This window comes from Indicator indicator, chromosome 23 (assembly GCF_027791375.1).
Source record: "Indicator indicator isolate 239-I01 chromosome 23, UM_Iind_1.1, whole genome shotgun sequence".
Lineage (NCBI taxonomy): Eukaryota > Metazoa > Chordata > Aves > Piciformes > Indicatoridae > Indicator > Indicator indicator.
Genome location: NC_072032.1, coordinates 15,622,391 through 15,642,769, shown reverse-complemented (window position 1 = coordinate 15,642,769; position 20,379 = coordinate 15,622,391). Strand labels below are relative to the sequence as shown.

Sequence of the window (20,379 nt, the reverse complement as noted above, 5' to 3'; positions counted from 1 at the left end):
TAAATGAGGTTGAGATGCAGTCATTGCTATGTGTTAACTAAAACTATATTGTTCTACAAGCACTATGGTCTTCCTTAAAAGTATTTGTTACCTTTGTTAAAAAGGTGCAAAATGTTATTTATTTAATATGAAGACATAACTGATGCACACAGAATAAACCCTTCAGAAGCCCAGATGCTGATATAGCTTTGTTCTCTCAGAACTACGTGAAAAATAGCGAGCAGCTTTTGAAGGCAGTTGTACAAACACACCAATATCTGTACATACCATTCCCATGTACTTATTCAGATAAAGAAAGCACTGTTACAAAATTAATTTAAAAGTAAAAACACCAAACTGTAGTACAAGAAGTGCAGATAAAATGGGTTTTGTTAAGAATATAAATGATGATGCATATTAAGATTAGACACAGTAAGTACTTACAGAGACTTTAGTGAACCAAGATGATCAAATGTTCCCTGTGTAAGTGTAGAAAACAGATTTCCAGAAAGATTCCTAAGAAATTAAAAATGCGATCTGAACTCACGGTCAAGCATTTGAAATTAAAAAAAAATCCCCTCTTCAGGATAACGTTATTTTGAAACCTACAAGACACTGAAACTTCACAGGACTACGAATAGTAATCAGGTCTGAGAGTTCATTTTAAATCCCAAAATAAACTGTTCCAAATAAATGTTTTAGCAGAAGAAGTTTAATATTGGTAACAAGGACTGAAAGCAAACACTTCAATTTATAGCAACAACTAGCACATACTAAGTATGTACATTTCAAGAAGTTTAAAATTATCTTTGTTCACAGTGAATTGATGTGTTGCCATTATCAAATTATAAGAAGCATGTTTGATCCAGCAGAATATTTTAAGAATGACACATTCCCTTTCCCTCTATCAGTGAAAATATTGTGTAAGAAGCTAACAAGAAGGGCAAAGGAAAAAAAACTGCATAAACTTACATGTTATTTTCTTAACTCAATGAATGTGCAACAAAGCCAGCAAAACACAGATATTACCAGGTTCTATAACCCTGCAATATTATTCTAGGGAAGATATTTCATACAGTCTGCTACTCCCCCACCCACACACACTGGAAAATGGTTGCAGAGCAGACAGACCACTGAGCAGTATGGTTTTGGCTGCCCCTGATGCCCTTCTTGCTTTTTGTAGTGGGGTTGTTTTTGGGGTGTTTTTTTTTTTTTGGTGTTTTTTTGGGTGTTTTTTTTTTTGCTGCTGAGTAACAAACCACAATGGCAGCCACACTGCAAGGCTTTCAAGTGGACATTGAAAACAAACTACTCCCACTGGAACTAAGAATGTTAACATATATGAGACTAAAACTTAAGAAGTGAAATTATATACAACAAATTATACTTACAATCTAATAAGATTTACAAGTCCTCTAAATATATCTGCGTTCAGGCAGCCTATTCTGTTATTAGTTAAATCTCTACAAATAGGAAAAAGAAAAAAAGCAGTAATTGGAATAAACTGTTTTATTTGCAAGTGACAGTCTGTAAACAAAAGTATTTCAACTAAAATTAGTGAGTAACACACCTCTATCATACATCTATTTAGTCTTCTTCAGTAAAACCCAAAAGGTTTAGGGTTTTGGTGTACATATGTGAACATAAGAGTCTTTATTCCATTTCTAAAATAATAAAGATTTGCCTACATACAGCCAAATGAGCCTATCCTTACCAGTAAATCCCCTTAGAACAGGCTTGGCTTACATCACCATGAAATAAGCATGGGTGTTTGTACAGTATATTCATCACATGCACTACAAGTCTTAATTTTCTGATGTGCCAGAGACACCTATACCAGTACATTTACTGTACATAAATAAGACTATTTCTATATTTTTAGTTGCATAAATATTTAAATATTATATATTTCCCAATGTAGGTCTTAAATCAAATTGCCAAAAATCTGTTAAAGAATAAAAACTGCAAGTAGCAATAGTCCAGAATTGGTCTTCACCTTTGTTTTTAGGGTCTTCAATTACCAAAAAAGTTTTCTTTTAAGTGAGCCAGGTCATATGATCAGTGACAAATGAACTTATATGCTACAAAACTTTAAGGAAAGCTGTATGCTGACTAAAGAGGGAATGGAGAGGCAGCAAAATCACTACAAGTTAAAAGCTGTCCTAGATACTCTGAAAATTTGAAGACTATATAACAGAAAAAGGAAAAAAGACAAAAAAAAGGCCATCATGCTGAGGTTTGTTTTTCAAGTTTCATCTGGAAGAGAATTTTTACGGCCAAGGCATAAATCCCAAAAAAATGTGTTTATGGGAATGTTGGCATGACCTTCAATAAAGCAGCATTAACAGCCCTGTAACTTCAGTGTAGTATTAATAGCAAGGGACTCTGTGTTCCACTATGACCTTTGGAAAAAAAATACTAAAAAATCATGAGAAGTTTAAAATTTAACAAAGCAAGATTTGATGGCATCAAAGCTCTGAATGAACTTTCACTTAGTGATGTTTTAAGTCACCACAAAACAAAAAGGGGGGAGGAAGAATACAAAAGACTGTCTGTAGAAAGAAGTGAGACTGCCAAGTCACAAGCAGTAGATACTCTTCAGGCCTACGACTGAAAGCAGACTGTTTTGTACATACATATAACTGTGTGTGTATAAATTTAGATATCATACACATATTCAACTTTTAATATATAATAGCTTTGCTGTCCAAACTTCCAGAACCTAAGACTGACTCTACTCTCAATAGCTTTTTGTTTGTTTAAACAGACTAGCTGGATATACTACTTACAGTCTCTTCAGAGATGAAAGCCCCAGAAAAGCTCCTGGATCTATAGTACTAATAAGGTTGTTCTTAAGGTCCCTGTGGAGAAAAATGAAGACATTTACCACAAACTACCCTTTTAAAACAGGTACGTGTTCATGAAGAGACACTTAACTTGCCTAAACTTGTTTGAAAACTGTGCGAAAGCACCATACAACACATTTCTACCTTCTCTAACATAGTATCTTTCAAAATTTGCAAGTCTGGATTTTAATTAGAAACTAGAATATAAACATTCTATCAGTTCCTATCACGTGAAAGGATATAAAGTCAAAGATACTTTGCCTGAATAGATTGCAGCTGCTGTGGTTCTAACATTTGCTTACTACACAGCACAATACTGTTTAGCACAGTGCTATCTCCTTCAGCCTACACAATTTCAAATACGTCAGTAGTGCCCAATGCCTACCAAAAGAAACAAAAGATGATCCTAAAAATACACCAAAGTCACAACATTGTAAGTTTCCACCAAGGTTACTGGCACAAAAGTAAAGGAATCCAAATAAAGAGGGTGGAAAAAAAAGAAACCTTGGAGCACTGATTTTTAAATCTTAGGTTTCCAGAAGAGGAGACTGTAAGAAATGTAAAGCAGCTATGTCCTTAAACTGCTTTATTAATTGTACAAGTGATAGAGGAGTTTCAACACCTCACTTGAGATATTTTGCAGATACAGCTTAATTCAAAAGGTCACAGAAAGCATCTGCCAGCATCTCCACAGTTTTAAACAAACTTTATCAACGCATGAATGCTAAAATTATTTCCACCTTCTTATTCATCCAAGATTTTTACTACTATGCTACTAACTGGGGAGCTGACCAGATCTTGAGGTCCATTCCAACCCCTACCATTCTGTGATTAAGGAATAGAATTTCAAACTATTGAATATAATGTTCTCATTTAAAATAGTTACTGTGGCTTCTTTTTTTCTCTACTGACTATTCATTTAAGTCTGAAAAATTATTACAAGTTACAAGAACATATAAAGCAGAAAAATGTATGCATTTTTAAATGGTTTCTGTTGTTTTTTCAGTTCTTTAAAGAAAATTGGATTTGGATTCATAGAGCAAATGTAAATTACATCTCAAACTAATTAGAGTTTCAAGTACTTCCTGTCTGAAATTGTAACAAGTTACAGCAAATCTGTCAGCAGATGCCTTTATTACCTAAGCAAGGATGTCAAAATAACACGTAAAGATCTAGAATGCCATCACTGCTGAAAACCTTGCTGCTTTGGCACAATGCCTTCTTTCCACAATAAAGCTCATCTGCCAGGACAGAAGACAAATCTTTCTTCTGGCATGTGGGGGATAGAATAGTGGAAGTGTTTTAATTTATTTAGGCCAGGTGATCTGGACTGCAGCCCTCAAGTTTTAGAGGAAAAATAAAATACTTTTAATCCCTTGAAGCCAAAAGTTGTTTGGAACTCTTCCTAGATGTTGCGAGATGATTATGAAACTGGCTTCCTTCCCAGTCAAATGGCCTAGAAAAATCCTTATCTCTGAAGTTTCTGCTTGCTCTCAGGTAGATCAACCTGCCAATCCTGACCTTCTACCAGCTGGAAAAAAGCTGACTGTAAGAGAAGCTACAATGCTGCTTATCCCATAGGTGATATATCATCTGAGAGGGAAAGTGAAAACAGGAAGCAAAAGGTGTCCAAGAATTACTCCCTCAGACTCACCCCCATTTCCTGCCCCCTCCCCATTCAACACACACCAAAGTTGTAAAGTAAGCTGCAAAACTTAAAATAAATGTCAACAAACTTACAATGAATCCAGCCTCTTTTAGAGGCTCCAATACATCTGCTTCCCTTACAAACACACTTTACAATTGTTTGACCTTTTGACGCTTGATAAGAAATTAAAGAAATAATTATCTTTACAACCTGAGTTTTCTTATCATGAAACCAATAGTAACAAAGCAAACCCAGTCATCATAGCATTCCAGTGAGCTTCCCACCGAAACTGCCCTAATTTCACCTGCAGGTGAGATTATCCCTTTATGCTGTTACATGACATTCATATTCATGAAAGAATGCTTAACTACGTTAACTCTTCAATCACAAAAGAATACAACAAAACAAGGAACACCTCTCTTAAACAAGGCAGTTAGTTCTCAGAATTATTAATGAAACAAAGTCTATCACTTAGTTTCTAAAATGGAAAGTGAAAGAAATGCTTACAATCTCTCAAGAAGGTGTAATCCAGTGAAAGAACCGTTCTTCAACTCTGTTATTTTATTGTTACTCAGAATTCTGTAAACACAAATAGACAAGAACAGCATATTATAACTTTTCCCACCCCCTCCAGTCCTCAAAAATCAAGTTAATTTTGAGCAAGACTTTTGACACTCATCATTTGACTTTTTCATGGCCAAGTTCTAAAAGCTATCCAGTGCACACCATCTTGTCCTGGAAATTTATTCAGCCTGTCAGCTTGTTCCACAACTTCTGTGACAGTCACTTCAATTTCAGACAGGTCCTCTATCAAATGCACTCTGCAGATGCAACATGTCTCTCCACTTCTTCATTTACACCAATGTCATCTTCAAGTTGGATAACTACTTCTACATTTACAACTGCCACTCAAAGATTTCTTTCCCGTCTACTACATCTTTCAGATATCCAATAGCCATAAATTACACACAGCTCGTTGCTCTGATGTGTAAAATTTATTAGCTAATGACAAGGATTACTGTTTCAAAATATATCATGAATAAAATAAAGCTAAAATACAAATACTGACTTTCTGACACAACCATATAGACAGTAAGTAGGTTTTTTTTTCTCCAGGTCGCTCAAAGATTGCCTCAAGCCCTCAATGGCTTAGACAAACACAGGGCAGGCAGTTTTTTGTCTCAAAATTCTGGCTTTGAGTCAATCTCTGACTCTTTCTCTCAATCTCACAGACAGAGAATCAAGACAGATGAACAAATTGTTTGAAAATCTTTTCATTTCCAGTCTGATAGATGGAAGTTTTCAAAACTTTTGAATTTAGGATTAAATCATTCAACCAAAATAATAGTTCTGATACTAAAAGGAGGTGAACTCATTCCATACCCTTACCCCTTACAGTCACACCAGCTCATCTCAAGCCATCCCTGGTGCCCAATGCTCCACGGCAACTAAGATTAAACCACAAATTTACTCAAGACTTCTTCCAAGAGATTAATTTATATCACATGCAAAGCATAATCAACATATTACACTGCAGCATCAGCTAATCCCAGGTGAAAAGTGATCAGAGGAATGGTGGAAAAGATGAGACAAAAATACCTAAAAATATACTGAGAATTTGCTGTTGTATGCACCTATAATGCCTGTAATATGCAGCTATAATGTCAGCTAAGAAATTTGCTCTTGTGAAGATACAGTTCTGGAGTCAAATACATTAAGCTACCTTACAGGAAGGAAAGATGGAAAACTGCCCTTTGGCTGTAGAGGACCAAACAAATGAAACACATTTTTTTTTAAAACTGATGTACAAATTGAAACTAGCAAAATGTAAGTGTTTGAAACTACTTTCATTTTTACTCACAAAGAAAGAAGTTTCAACCTAAACAGTAAGTATTATTTGTTGAAAAGGTAGGTACAGAATTCATTCTTCAAATCTACCCAGAGCAAAGGACACCTTTATGTCAATATCCTTCCTGGCTTCAGAGATGTATGCAAGAACATAGAATAATAATACATAAAGAAATGAATGAAAGACCTTATAAAAAGCCACATTAATAGTTAATGCAAAACGAACGTAAAGCATAACAGCAGTGAGAAAAAACACAGATCAATTTCAGACTTATAAAATATGAAAAATAAAATAAGAAAACAAAACAAAAACAAACAAAAAACCTCAAACCCATGAGGTTCACAAAACATCCAAGTCAATCTTAGGAGTTATTGATTTTATCTGTACTTTTTTCCAGAGAAAGGAGCTATTCAAAACAGAGCAGAAACCACTTCAAAAGTAGCTATAACTGACTGAACTAAATTTAAACTAAATAAAAATTACAGTTCTGTTAAAAAGAAAAAGAAAAATTAGTTTTCTGACACTGCCTATAAAATAATAAGCCTAAAGTAGAAGCCTTTGAATATCTCTGCACTAAGCAAATTTCTCTCTAGAGTGTGATGTACAAATTATAGTCAGTCTGATTTAGTATTTTCTCTGCAGAGGCTGTTAGTTGCTCAACCATAAAGGTTTAGTACAATAAATGATAGATTTTTACAACACTCCATATAATCTAAGACATTTCCTCACACTTCAAACCGTTGTAAGTGTAATCCTTTAAAAAATGCAGTTTAAAATTTGTTATAAATATATTTAGTCTATACATTATTTGAACTGTTAAGGGATGTGGCATAAGATGACAAAAGCACGATAAAGCATTCACCTCAAAGTAGACATTTTATAGTCACTTTCACAATTTCTGTGCATTAATGTACAGTGAAATGATGGACTATTACGTACCACTTAGTCACAGAAAGTTATTTGTGATCAATAATAATTCTAAGCTACTAGTTTAAGATCATAATTTTTCCTAAGAGGCAAGTAATTCTGAAAATACACAAACTTTTCCATTATTGAGAAGTTTAAAGGGAAAGTGGCAGAGAGCTACTCATCCCCATCATATTCAACTCTTCTTTCACAAGTGCCTTTGCAAAATAAAAAAATGCATCCAGGTGTTTCATGAAGGGGTTTCCACAGCCCTGTGTCTTACAAGCTCCAGATCAGATTTTTTTTTCTTTTAATCAGTACCTGCTTGGAACAAATAAATTTTGTATTTCAAGCTCTTACATAACAGAAAATAAAATGTGAAACTACCACATGCAAATATACAGGTACAGGAATTAACACAAAAGACTTGGAAGAAAAGGCAACTTAAAAGTAGGTTCTAGAAAGCATTACGGACAATATTGCAAGACACTGCTCTCCTTTGAGCAGAATGGCTGCAGAGAGAAAGAGGCGACCTGAAATAATGTACATAAAACTCAAACAAAATAAAACACAAAACCCAAAACCAACCCAAATAACACAAAACCCCCCAAACCAAAACCATTCTTGCTTTTTACCCATTCCAAGAACTTGCTAAAATGTTCCTTTAATGAGTATGGCTTGGATCTGAAAGCCCAGTTTCCATTTTTCTCCATAAAGTGGCAGAAAAATTTGGCAAAAGTCTGCAAAGAAACTCAAATCTTGCTCTAACTTACTGGCGAGACCTTTAGCAATAGATGCCCAGTTGCCAGCATGCAAAACATGCAGTCAAACCCAGAGTCTGTCCTTTGTAGCACAAAGTTTTAGCAATAGATACTAAAGGTCCAGTAATCAGTCTTTTCATTTCTGACAGAGCAAGAAAAAAAAAAAAGGCTTTATTTTTTTATACCATTAGAATAAGGTGATAAGCACAAAGAGGGAAAAAAATTGTTCTATGAAAAAAATTTTGGTTTGTCAGCTATAAAACAACCATCAGTACGAGAGCAGCCAACTCAGAAGGAATTTAGAATGCATCTCTAAACTTCACAAATGGATTCTTTCATAGGATGCTATAAAAATACACACACATCCTTCAGCACTATTACAAAATAGTCAAAATGGCCTCCAAGAAGCCTGTATGAAGACTGGGAGAGTGTAACTTTCAGCTGAATGCTCAGGTAGCTTCCAGAACACGTTTTAGGAGACTCAAACAGAGAGCCAGGAAATAGAAAATAAATCAGATCATTTCATGATGATGGCTGTATACTCTAAGGACTGGGAAAGCGGCCACCAGCAAAAATTGGACTAAAATAGCCATCTGTACAACCAAGAAAAATGCTTTCTGCTGAAAGCTGTGAACTTGCAAAAAGAAATACATTTTTCGACGTTTATCTTGTAGAAGCTGTGATTTAACAAGGATATAAACCCAGTATTTTTCAACAGTTAGTATTTTGCCTTCTAGTGAGTTACTAGTGTCAATGAAAACGTAATGGACTGAGCAGAACATGAACAGTGTTTGCTTAAAAGTAACCCTAAAATGAAAACACTCTCTAAGCTAGATACAAGGAATCCTATAGGAGTCTTTCCAAAGCCTGTAACAAAAGGAGACAGCATTTTCCAACTTAACAAAGCTGTTAGAACTGAGGAATCTTTGCAATGAAACATTAGAAAATAGAAGTCTGCAACACAGAAGATTTCCTGTGTAATTTCATAACCATGCACATTAAACAATATTAAGATTGTAAACTAAACCACTGAGAAGCAATGAAATTACAGAATTAAAAATGTGTCTATTTATACCATTCCATTTTTAACTGGGAATGCCAGGTTGAAAAGCTTGCTTAAGAGAAAATTAAGAGGACACAGTAGCATTCACTTAGTTCCAGCACTCACACTGAATTGCCATTCCCAAAGCTAACCAAAAGCACGTGTAACCCAACCTGTCTGACCACTGCATTCTGGGAAGCCTCCTCCCAGTTTTCTCCTTCTCTCTTCTTATCTGTAGCTTCTTGCATTTGTTTAAGATATGATTGACTTTTTCTGCAGGAACGCTCCTCTCCTACTCCCTTCTCTTCTGCTCCCTCCTGAGTTTCCCACTTCTTACCCACCAGAGGTACACTTCTTGGGATTCTCACAGACTTGCAGTGTAGTGGAAGCTTACTCCACCCTTCCAACCTCCATACATACATAAATGCAAGAGTAACTCACTTCACAGGAAACACTGCTCACACAGATGCCTAGCGAGGCTCTCCTAAACTGTTACAGCCAATCCATTCTGTGTCACAGCATTAATTACAGCACATGCTGTCACACCCAGTCTCACATGTATTTACATTTCCCATCGGGTGTATGTGCTCTCTAGAAAGTGCTTTGTCTAGACACATTAGCAAGGACTTGCCGTCAACTGCTGGCACACGAGGATACATTTTCACAAAAATTTATATCCTAATCCTACAGAAGGATTTTTGGATAGTTTAGCTCCCTGAACTGACTAGGCACAGAGCCAGACGAACGCTAGTACAGCAGCAACAGAGGGAAAAAAAACACACCCACATAGTGAGAGACTGGAAGGTGAAGCTACAAACACACCAGACTCCAGTTCAGGCTACAGTTTTACAGGCAGCTGGATGTGGATGAAACTTTCCATGCTTGGAGAGGGAGATAGCCTTTCCCCTACCCTGCCCATCCCTCCATCAGAAGGAAAGAAGGGTAGAAGGAGACCTTCCTTCTCCACCAGAGAGATGTAACATTAGCTTATGCATAAGTGAGCTTATCAGCACAGGATTTTATGAATTAATTTAAATTTCTGTTGACATCTGAGGCTGTTGTCCTAAAACAAGAGTTTGAGATATTACTCTCTCTACAATTGCCTGAAAGAAGGTTGTAGTGAGGTGGGTGTTGGTCTCTTCTCTCAAGTAACTAGTGATAGAACAAGAGGAAATGGCCTCAAGCTGCAGCAGGGGAGGTTTAGACTGGATATTAGGAAAAATTTCTTTACTGAAAGAGTGCTCAGGCATTGGAACAGGCTGCCCAGGGAGGTGGTAGAGTCACCATCCTAGGGATGGTCAACTCTTTTTCATCTTCACAGATTAACTACTGGTACAAAGAATGCATTTAAACTGTACAGATTCAAAAATTATGATGGCTATCATGGTAAAGATGAGGACTAAATAAAGCAGTAGTAACAAATCCATGAACCTGCAACATATCTGGCCCATGCAAAGCACATATGGGAACCATTAAATTCTGAGAATCAGAATGCAGCTCCATATTTGTTTTAAATTACATAAATAGCCTTTGAACAAACTGCAAGCAAACAGGACTTAACGTGGTTGTTCATTCTTCATCACTGCAGCACAAATGCTACGTCTGTTTAACTCCTGGCATTAACTTTCAATGGCAAGAGTTAAACATTCTGCAGTTCTGCCAAGCTGAAACAAAACCAGTACTACCAATCGATAAAAGAAGTATTACTCCTTAAGATGAAAATCTCTCTTCCTGAGGCTATATACAGCATAGCACATTGAATATTTAATACTCACTGAAGGGCTAATGAACACATAAAGGACACTTTTTATATGGATATCTTCATGGGATTAGAGGCATTGGGCAACTCTATATTAAGACTGTGGCTTGGAAAATTTAAAAAAAAAATTGTCTTCATTACAAAAACTTAAATTTGCTCTCCAGAATTTTGCAGAATTTCTCTCTGCACGCCACCCTTATTTTTAACTCAGGACGAATCAATACATAGCTCCCATTCAAAATCTGAGCACCAGGCTTACAACAACTGCCTACTGTTTTATACATCATACAGATACCATATTTCTAATTACTTCACACTTAATCAAAAGTACAACAATATCATTGTGAAAGGTACCTAAAACAATTTCAAAATGCTTATGCAGAAGAAAATACTTTATTAAAAAAAATCAGTATACATTATCATTACTGCATGAAGACTATTCCCAATATTACAACCCACATCATGTACCCTAAAGCCATTCTTGCAACACTAACAGAAGGAAGAGAACACTTCTGAATCTTGCCAGGCCATCCCAGTGGAACTTTAGTGGCAATGTAACACTACATCCTCCAAAGTGAAGTGATTACATAGAAAAAAATACTGCAATTCAGAAAACCTTCAAATTGCAACCTCAAAATTTTCTTGCAATACCCAAAGGTACATAAAAGTATCAGGACTCTGAAGGGTCCTTTATCTGTAAGGAGGAGATTACTGGTGTAACCACACAATTTATGTAATTACAATGGAATCACACACTGCAACTCCTTGCAATATGAGTGACCTTTTGCTTTGAAGCTTTTCAGAATTTACCCATTTGTGTTACAAACATAAAGGCTGGGTGGAATTTTAGAAGGCCAAATAAATATGCCTTTTGGCTGCTTAATGGATGTAGTTTGAGATGATATTTAGGTACTGGATAAAAACTATGACATTTTAAAGTGTTTCCCTACAGCAACCCAATTAAGCATATCTTTGAACAGTTCTGAATACAAATCCAGGCTTATGCTCTGACTTGTAAATTCTAACACTTGCAAGTGCAAACACTGTTACTCAAACGTTCCTATAGAGATAGGTGAGTAAGTAAAGTAGTTGCAGATCAGACAGGCTCCCTGTTCAGAAACACACCACCAAATAAATGCACATGCTTTTTTTCTCTGTTTATTTGGATTCCCATGGGATACATATTTAACAGCTAACTAAAATTCTCAACAAATAACAAGGATTACAACTTCACAGGCTTGTCTTCAGTTGGATTACATATTCTCTTCCAAAGAATGAAGTAATTGCTAATACCTAAGAAGTTATGACATCACCATTTCATCTTGCATCAAGAAACACAACAGCAATGGATATCTTACTCTATTACAAGAGTGCAGGGCATTCCTTACTAAAATGTGAATTATGGCAATGTCTAGAGTATCTACTGAAATACCGAGCATGCCAGACAAAGCACCAAGTTACATTAATCCAGTTATCTTCACAGCAAAAGCATCTCATCTGGCTGGTTAAACTACAAGCCATCTATGGTGTTCATTTGCACACCCTTCATTTGCATCCAAATCAGTCTTTACTACATAAGGCTACAAAAAAGTCCCTTCCTTAGCTATAACTAAGCTTAATTTCAGCTTGGAATTTGACCCAATGGCTCAGTAAAGTACGAGCTAATTCTATCTGGATTGGAATCTCAGTGTGCAATACTACCAGAAATTCTACACATTACTTATTGTCCCATAGACACCTCTCTTCTTTCAGCATTCACTTTCCTTTTTCAAATCATAAACAAACTTAGTCTCTTCACAATCTAAATCGAGTTTTTTTTCTGAATTGTAACTAAAGATTCTAAATAATACAAACTTGAATGACTAGAGCAATAAGATGTTTTGCAGCAAACAAAGGCCAAGGCATTTTGAAAATTACATAACCTTGCCCAGTTTACAAAAATCATTGTTAACCACTAACTACAACAGTGTGCAAGAATGAAAGAACCTGGCCAGCGTCCTCAAATGCTACTCATTTGTCTTAATTTCCACTAATTCTCTCATTTCCTCACTTTTTAGAGACTTTTGTTATCAAAAATGTTTCACTAGGAAAACAAGAAACTGCAAATGCTAAATACACAGCAGCCAATCTACTGAAAGGCTGAGTTTGATTGGTGATAAGGATGGAACCAGGATTTCCAAAATAATACAATCACTTCATTTGAGTAATTTCTAGTTTCTTTAGATCTCAAAATGTTATATAAAACTACACAGGTCCTCATACTTAAAATAGGCTTGTGCAAAATAAGGGAGAACATAGAAGAAAATTTACTGAATTAAAATGCAGCTGATCCATACAACAGTGATCTATTTTCAGCTACTTATCTCTGCAGTGATCCACTAATCCAAGAAGACAGAGTAGAACCAGTACTTATCTTAATAGAAGAATCCCACAAGAATCAAGATTCAAGATAACTCAGGGCAGTTTGAGACTAATCAAACAACCTTCCATTCTCCACCAAGTGGTACAACTCAGTATCAGCTTGGAAAAAACTAAAGGTAATTTTGGCAAAAGATTAGATAACAATTAATCAAGCTACTACTAATCAATGTGTTAGTGGAATGGCACTTGGCATCAAACACCATAAATCACCAAAACTTTCTAACCAGGTTAACATGGATTCAGTAAAAAAAAACCCAATCTCAACAGACAACAAACTTAAAAGATCCTGAACCACAACAGTTATTGCATACACTGTCTTGGAAACAGCAAAGCATTGGTTTAATAATCTTTGGCTTATATTTAAGTAAAACTTTGAAGTGTTCTCATTGCTTGTATCAACAGTTATGACACTACAATTAACAAAAAAAAAATACCTAGTGTGTGCAGATACGCTCTAGATACACTCTAGACAATGAAAAACACACAGAATCACAGAATGTTAGGGACTGGAAGGGATCCTGAAAGATCATATAAGTCCAACCTCCCTGACATATCTAAAATCACCTAGAGTAGGTCACACAGGAACACATCCAGGTGGGTTTTGAATGTCTCCAGTAAAGGAGACTCCATAACCTGTCTTGGCAGCTTGTTCCAGCGAAAAAGTTTTTCTTTATGTTAAATGGAACCTCCTATGGTCCAGCTTGCACCCACTGCCCCTTGTCTATCATTGGACATCACTGAGCAGAGCCTGGCTCTGTCCTCCCAACACTCACTATTCACATATTTAGAAACATGAATGAGGTCACTCCTCAGTCTCCTCCAAGCTGAAGAGCCCAAGCTCCCTCAGCCTTTCCTCATAAGGGAGATGTTCCACTCTCTTAATCATCTTTGTGGCTCTGAAAGTATATGAATATCAAGATGAATAATTCTTCCAAATTCTTCTGTCATTGAAGAAAGGGCCATTCACAACTGGTTTTGATACCTGCTTGTCTTTCACAGCCATTAGAGCTGTGACTCCAAGTTTTTGGAATCAAAAGTCATCTACAGTCAACTTCAGCCTATCAACCATTCTAACATCTACTTTTATCAAAATTTTAATGGATACTACTATCTCTTTAACAATCAGTTGCAAAGCATTTGAGGCTAAGAAAGACTAAAATGGATATGTTGATCAAACAGCCATCATGTTCTACTTTCAGCTTTTCTTTCTACTTCAGAAACTTCACATGGTCACTTTTCACAGGAAATTTAGAAATACTCTCTCAACCCTTGCTGATTGTCAGGTGCAAACCCCTTCCCTTTTCTCACAGGTCCACATCCATGCATCTGCCACTGACTGGGTCAACACCTCACTAAGACTTTCTGGAGTAAGCCCTTCCTTAATGTTTGAGCTGTCAAAGTACACAAAAGCAGCAGACTGGTTATTGTTCTCATGACAGAACTGTGCTTATTAAATTTGGACTACTGGTAGATCCTTCAAACTTGTAATTTCCAATTAAGTAGGTAAGTATCATAAGCTGGACCAAATAGTTCAGTTTCTTTTCATCGATTTTCTTGTATGCGACTTGGCTGCACTTGAGTCTTACCACAGTAGCACTTCAAGGCTTGGTAAGGATGGGACAGGGTTACATTTTGAGGACTACTCACCAATGAAGTCCAGCACTGCTGACGTCTTTAAAGCTCCCTTCCAACCTAAACCATTCTATAATTCTACGAGCTTCTTTGCTAGAGTGACTAGTTAATGTCTCATGAAGAAAAACAACTTGCAAATCTTTTCTTAACATGCGCACACTCATGTCTAAGTATACAGCAATATATTTCTTACTTTGGAGTAAGTTGCACATCCTGTTTGAAACTTGTTATTCAAATGGATGAGCTAGGATTGTCCCCACATAAAAGAGCACGCCTACTGCTACATGGAAGTATACTGACCTTTTTTTCCAAAGAGGAACCAAAATAAATCCCTTCAACTGGTTTTATCGGGAGCTGTACTAAAGAAGTTGTTGTTTGCTACCAGAAACTTCGGGCCCACCAGCAGCTCACAGGGAGAGCCTGAAAGCAACTCTAGCTCTCTGCTAGCACTCAGTTGTTAAAACTGCTGCAAAGAACGAAGCAGAGTTTCTCCTGACATCAAAAAATAATAAAGTTTGGGAAGCTTTTAAAATTAAACTGTAGAACTGCTGTTAATAAACGAACACTTAAGCTTTCCGACCGGCCTGAACATTTTGATGGGAAGAAACCCAAAGAGAAAAGAAAGTGCAAGGCCGGGTGGGTGATGCCCGGGGATGCTGCTCCGCGGGAGCTCCTCGGGGCGGTCCCGACCCGACGGTAACGGCACGGTTCCTTCCCCGCCACCTAAAATCACCATCCCGGGAAACTACGGGGAAGCAGGAAAAGCAGAGCCAAAATATGCGCTCCTTGGACTTTCCCCAGCAGTGGAGGTGGTCAACCACGATGTCCCCCCTCCAGCCCCCGTCTGACCCCATTTTACCTCAGGCAGGCATTCTCCCTTACCCCGTCCACGTCGCACAAGGCCACCCCCCCTTCCCCCCGCCACGGGGACGGTACTCACAGGGTGACCGTCCGGTTAGGCAGCGCCTCAGAAGGCAGGACCTGAGCGAGCTCCAGGTTGCTGCAAACTACCTTCACCTCCACCGGGCCGTCGGCCGCCGCCGCCGCTGCTTTGCCAGCGCTCTTGGGGCGACCGTCGTACTTACAGCCCGGGGGCAGCGCGGCACCCCCGCCACCACCTAGCGCCGTCAGGAGCAGGAGCGTGGGCAGGAGCCCTGCCGGGCGACGACGGCGGCAGTGCGGTTGGCGGCAGAGCGCACGGCGACCCGGGGTCAGCATGGCGGGGCTGTGCAGGGCCCCGCTCCGCTCCTCCCGCAGGCGGCGGGGAAAATGGGGTTGGCCGGGCCAGGCAAGAGAGGACCGAGCAGGAGAGCAACCGCGGTTCGCCCTGGCCTAACTCCGAGGGGGCGGCGCCAGGCACGGCCGCAGCGCTGCCGCCATGTGGTGCCGCGGAGGTGGTGGTGGGAGCTGCGGACACGCAGGAGCCGTGGCCGCGGCCGCCACAGCCGCCTTCGTCTTTGTGTCGGGACCGGGCAAGCTACGCGCGGTGGCAGCAGCGCCGCCTTCCGCCGGTGCCGGAGCCCCGAGGCAACGAGCGCGCCCGCAGGGCCTCAGGCCCACTGCGCAAGCGCCACACGAGCAGTAGCCGCTCCCGCGCTTGCGCGTCTCTGGCCGGGGGGCCGCGCCGGGGAAGTGCAAAGCCCTGGCAGGAGGATTTTGAGAGTGTTGGAGGGTTAAAAGCCGCTTCCTGCAGCAGCGACACCGCGAGCTGTTGGGGCTTTTCTTCTCCGGCCTTCTTCAGTGGGAGCTGTTGGCCCAGGCCCGTGATAGCTAGTGTGTTTGGGTCCCCCCAGCATTCTGTAGAACCAAGAGCACTCCTTGGTGCTTCACGGGCCCTGTGCCTCTCACAGGAATGGTTTCCCTTTCCACTGACTCCGTGCCTTGCCTCTTGTTCCCAGTTTCAAATCCCTGGCGCTGCAGGATGAACTGTTGCCTTTCATGCAGCATGGAGAAAGGATAATCGCCTGCCAAAGTGTTGCATGCCTTCCAGTACTCTTAACATCAAGTATCTTGCGCTTCTGTGGCATTTATTCTCAAGTCATCCCTGTAAAGTGAGGTAACCCTGTTATTCCTACTTGACAACCAAAGAGGCAAAGGATGGTAAAAAGTTATTTGAGTATCATCAATCTCAAATGTAAAAATAATACAAACCCCACCAGCCTACAAAGTGTCTTTTCATTGCAGGATTGGGACTGCTTTTCTGGGCATAGTTAGGTCATGTTTTCACATTTCTCTGCAGTCAGGACAGCCAGGCACAAATGCCTTTGTGCCAATGACAGCTGAAATCCTCAATACGTTCTTTGTCAGTAGTAGGTGTGAGAATAATAAAATAGCTGTTACCTAACTTGCAATCAAATTACAAGAACTGGCAGCATGTCCTGTAAAAAATTTAAGAGAGGCTTTGTAGAACACATAGGAAGTTCTGGTCCCTAATCAAGAACTCACAATGCCCACCCTTACAGAAGAGCACTGGCAAATAACATCCTACAGAATACCTGCCGCTACACAGCAGTGCCATTTTAGACATTGGCAATAACAGATGCCAAAATGAGTCTTACAAAGTTTTTAACCTTGAATAATGTCCAACAATCAGGTTGTGACCCAGTTTTTAATGTAACCTAATGACTAGTATAGGTAAACGAGGAATTGTGGATTAGGGCAAGCGGAACAAGGTTACAAAAATAGCATCACAATTACCTGGGCATCTTGTAGATACCCTTTACCCACCATTGTGTTTTCTCTCCTCATCTGTGTGGCCTCTTACAAATGAAGATGGAATCTGTCCTGCATATTGAAATTGTTGACCAGAATGCAAAGATAATACAGGTCCCTGAACTTTAATATTAGGTTTGTGTGTCCCTGCGTCATTCAGCAGGACCAACCTGATCTGGATGAGATGCAAGGCCACTTATTACACTTGAACTAAATTAGGTCAGGACACAAAATGCACAGTTGACAATGTCTTTGTCCTCTCATGCTGCTGTTGTGCCAACTGCAAGAGAAGAGAGATCTTATTAGCATAAAACTCATCAGTGTAAAGTTAATTCTTCTGGTTTGGGCTTTGTTTTAAACAAATTCAAACTGCAGAGTAAGTTTGTATTAGATCAGTGCTTTGCATTGTGGAGCCCCATCATTTCTGATCTGGCGCCAGGAGATGTAAAGCTTGTTTGACTACATCAAGCCACAGCCCAAGGTTGTTGTTTTTTTTTTTTTTTCATCCAGAGGTAGTGCTGGGTTAAACAGTTTGTTTCTTTTGCTACTTTCTTCCTACAACCTTCAGCTACATCTATAACATGATGCAGTTTGCTGCCCAACTACACAAAATATTTGTGCTGCCTTAAGGATTAACATGGAGATGGAGCATACAGCTGCCTCATCTGGCAGCAGAGCCAGTTTATGCTAGTTTAAACCATTGATCCCAGCAGAATTTTGGCTTGGCATCACCACAGTTTCAGCATAGCTAATCAAGATTGCACTTCAGTGCTACTGAAGGGAACATTCCCATGGTTTTCTGAAGCTACTTGCTCCTCTCCCTTGTCTTGTATTTGTGGGAATGGTGTGCGTTTTGACCCCATCAGTCTTCAGCTGTATTATTGAGAGTTCCATATGGTCTAAAGATGATGTTTCAGGTGGTGAACTTTTGGTTTTGGTGCTTCTGATTATAGACTATCGTAGCTCTCTGTTTTCCTCCATTTTCTCCATTGAATCTCAATCCAGGGCCTACTGTTCTTCACCTGTTTTCAAACAGGTTGTTAGTTAAATCAGTTAAGGGAAAAGTTAAAAGAGCTGGAGGAAGGTGTGGAGGAAGGTGTGAAGGAAGGTGGAGCCTCCCACCTAGGTAGCAAAGTACTCTGTGATTCCATGATCCTATCTAACTTCAAGAAAGACAAAGTTTGTAGAGGAAGGCAGTGTCTTTTATTAGAGCAGCTGGTATAGCTGCAAAAGGGGAAGCAAGCTGTTCCCAAAACTTACTGATTATAGCTGGGGTAGCAACTATTCTAAAATATTACCTCTTTCTGCAGTTTTTGCTTCTTTTTGTGTATTGAGGAAATCCAAACTTTCTTTCCCTCAACCTCCTTGTCTCCATCATTGTTGGTAATCTTGTTGGTGCTGGTAGGGATTTACTTGAGATAACGTATGCAACTTGAATTTTTTCAAATGTGCTTTGCTTACAGATTTCAAAAGAAATATATTTTGTCCCTTTCTGTTGTTTCCCTTAGCAAAATTTGCCATTAGTACATTCAATTTGAAAATTAATTCTTTCTCTTTTCTTTCTAGTCTCCTGGTTTCTAACTTCTTGCATCCAAGATATTCATAAACATGTTGGAAAGAGGGGAAGGCAAAAAAATTCTTATCAGTGTTTATGTATAAACAAAGGTAGCTTTGGCAGCACTTCAAATCCTTAATTTGTCCTCAGGTCAGACAGAGATTAAAAAAAAAGGGACTTTTAAGCAGTTTTTATTATGTCTTTCATTCTGATTCTTTTCCTTGCTTACTCCTGTCCTTTGCTTTTATCAGTTCAGGTTACACATCCCTGCACATTTTTCTGGGCTATCATCACCTTCACTGAAATGATTGCTCCCTAATTCTCCTCTCAAGGGACTCCCATGATGCCACTACTTTCATATCTTCTCTGTTTTTTTTTTTTTTTTTTTTTTTCTCTCACTACCATGGAGTGTTCTACCTACCACATTTCATCTCTTCCCTTAATGGACTGAGACGTCATCAGTTATGTTTTCTTTTTCTCAGCAATTGTCAAGGAAGAGGAAGCATTTGGTTGCCCTCAGCTATGTCTGCAATACTGTGGTTACTTGCTATTCCAAGTACAGGGAGGTGATGATAACTGCTGGCACATGCTGGCTTGCTGTTGGTAACCACTAAATCCAGGCAGGCACAGAGTCACCTTCCTACAACAACTACTTCTTACACAGATGCAGTTTGTAGTATTATATCCCTGCCTCTGTCAGACAGTTCCCTGAGTTACCCCAGCCTCTGCTGTTGCTTGTGACAAACACTGGTATTCCCAAATGCTTAGCTGATGTTTGTCATGCTGGACATCATCCATTTGTCCTTGAAAACGTTCTCTGTGACCCAGTCTCCCCAGTCTACTGCAGTCAAGGGTCAGAGATCTTCAGTGTCAGTAGTATAACCAGGGAAAATAGTTTTCAGACATAGCTGGGAGCCTGAGGAGAAACACTATTTCCCTTTACCTGGTTGTTCCTTTAAGTAGACATATTTCAAGGATGCTTTGGCAGAATACCAAAGATTCATTGGCTTTGTGTACTTTTCATGGAAAACCTTTTGGAAATGATTAAAAAGATAATGCTCCTGAGGCTGTTTATTTAGATGTCTCTGGGTTTGGTTATCAATAAATCCCAAACTAAGCCAGAATTAGACACTGAATTTTTTTTATATTATTGGCTTATATTATCACTAGATGCACTTGTGCAGAAAGAACAGGCAGGTTCTGAAGAGTCTCATGCTTCATTTTCATTACTTTGTTTGCCCTGAGTGAAGGAAAAAACCCAACAACATA

General features: G+C 38.9%; 1 protein-coding gene across 1 annotated transcript in view; it reads right to left on the bottom strand.

Annotated features, from left to right (window-relative positions):
• Nucleotides 1-16,061, bottom strand: part of ADGRA3 (adhesion G protein-coupled receptor A3) — a 41,042-nt gene extending 24,981 nt beyond the window's left edge. The window contains exons 1-5 of the mRNA XM_054391553.1: nt 15,784-16,061; nt 4,981-5,052; nt 2,769-2,840; nt 1,371-1,442; nt 424-495 (exon numbers count right to left, since the gene is read on the bottom strand). Coding sequence (XP_054247528.1) covers nt 424-495; nt 1,371-1,442; nt 2,769-2,840; nt 4,981-5,052; nt 15,784-16,061 — 566 coding nt within the window. The remainder of the gene's footprint in view (nt 1-423; nt 496-1,370; nt 1,443-2,768; nt 2,841-4,980; nt 5,053-15,783) is intronic.
• Between the last annotated feature and the right edge of the window lie 4,318 nt (nt 16,062-20,379).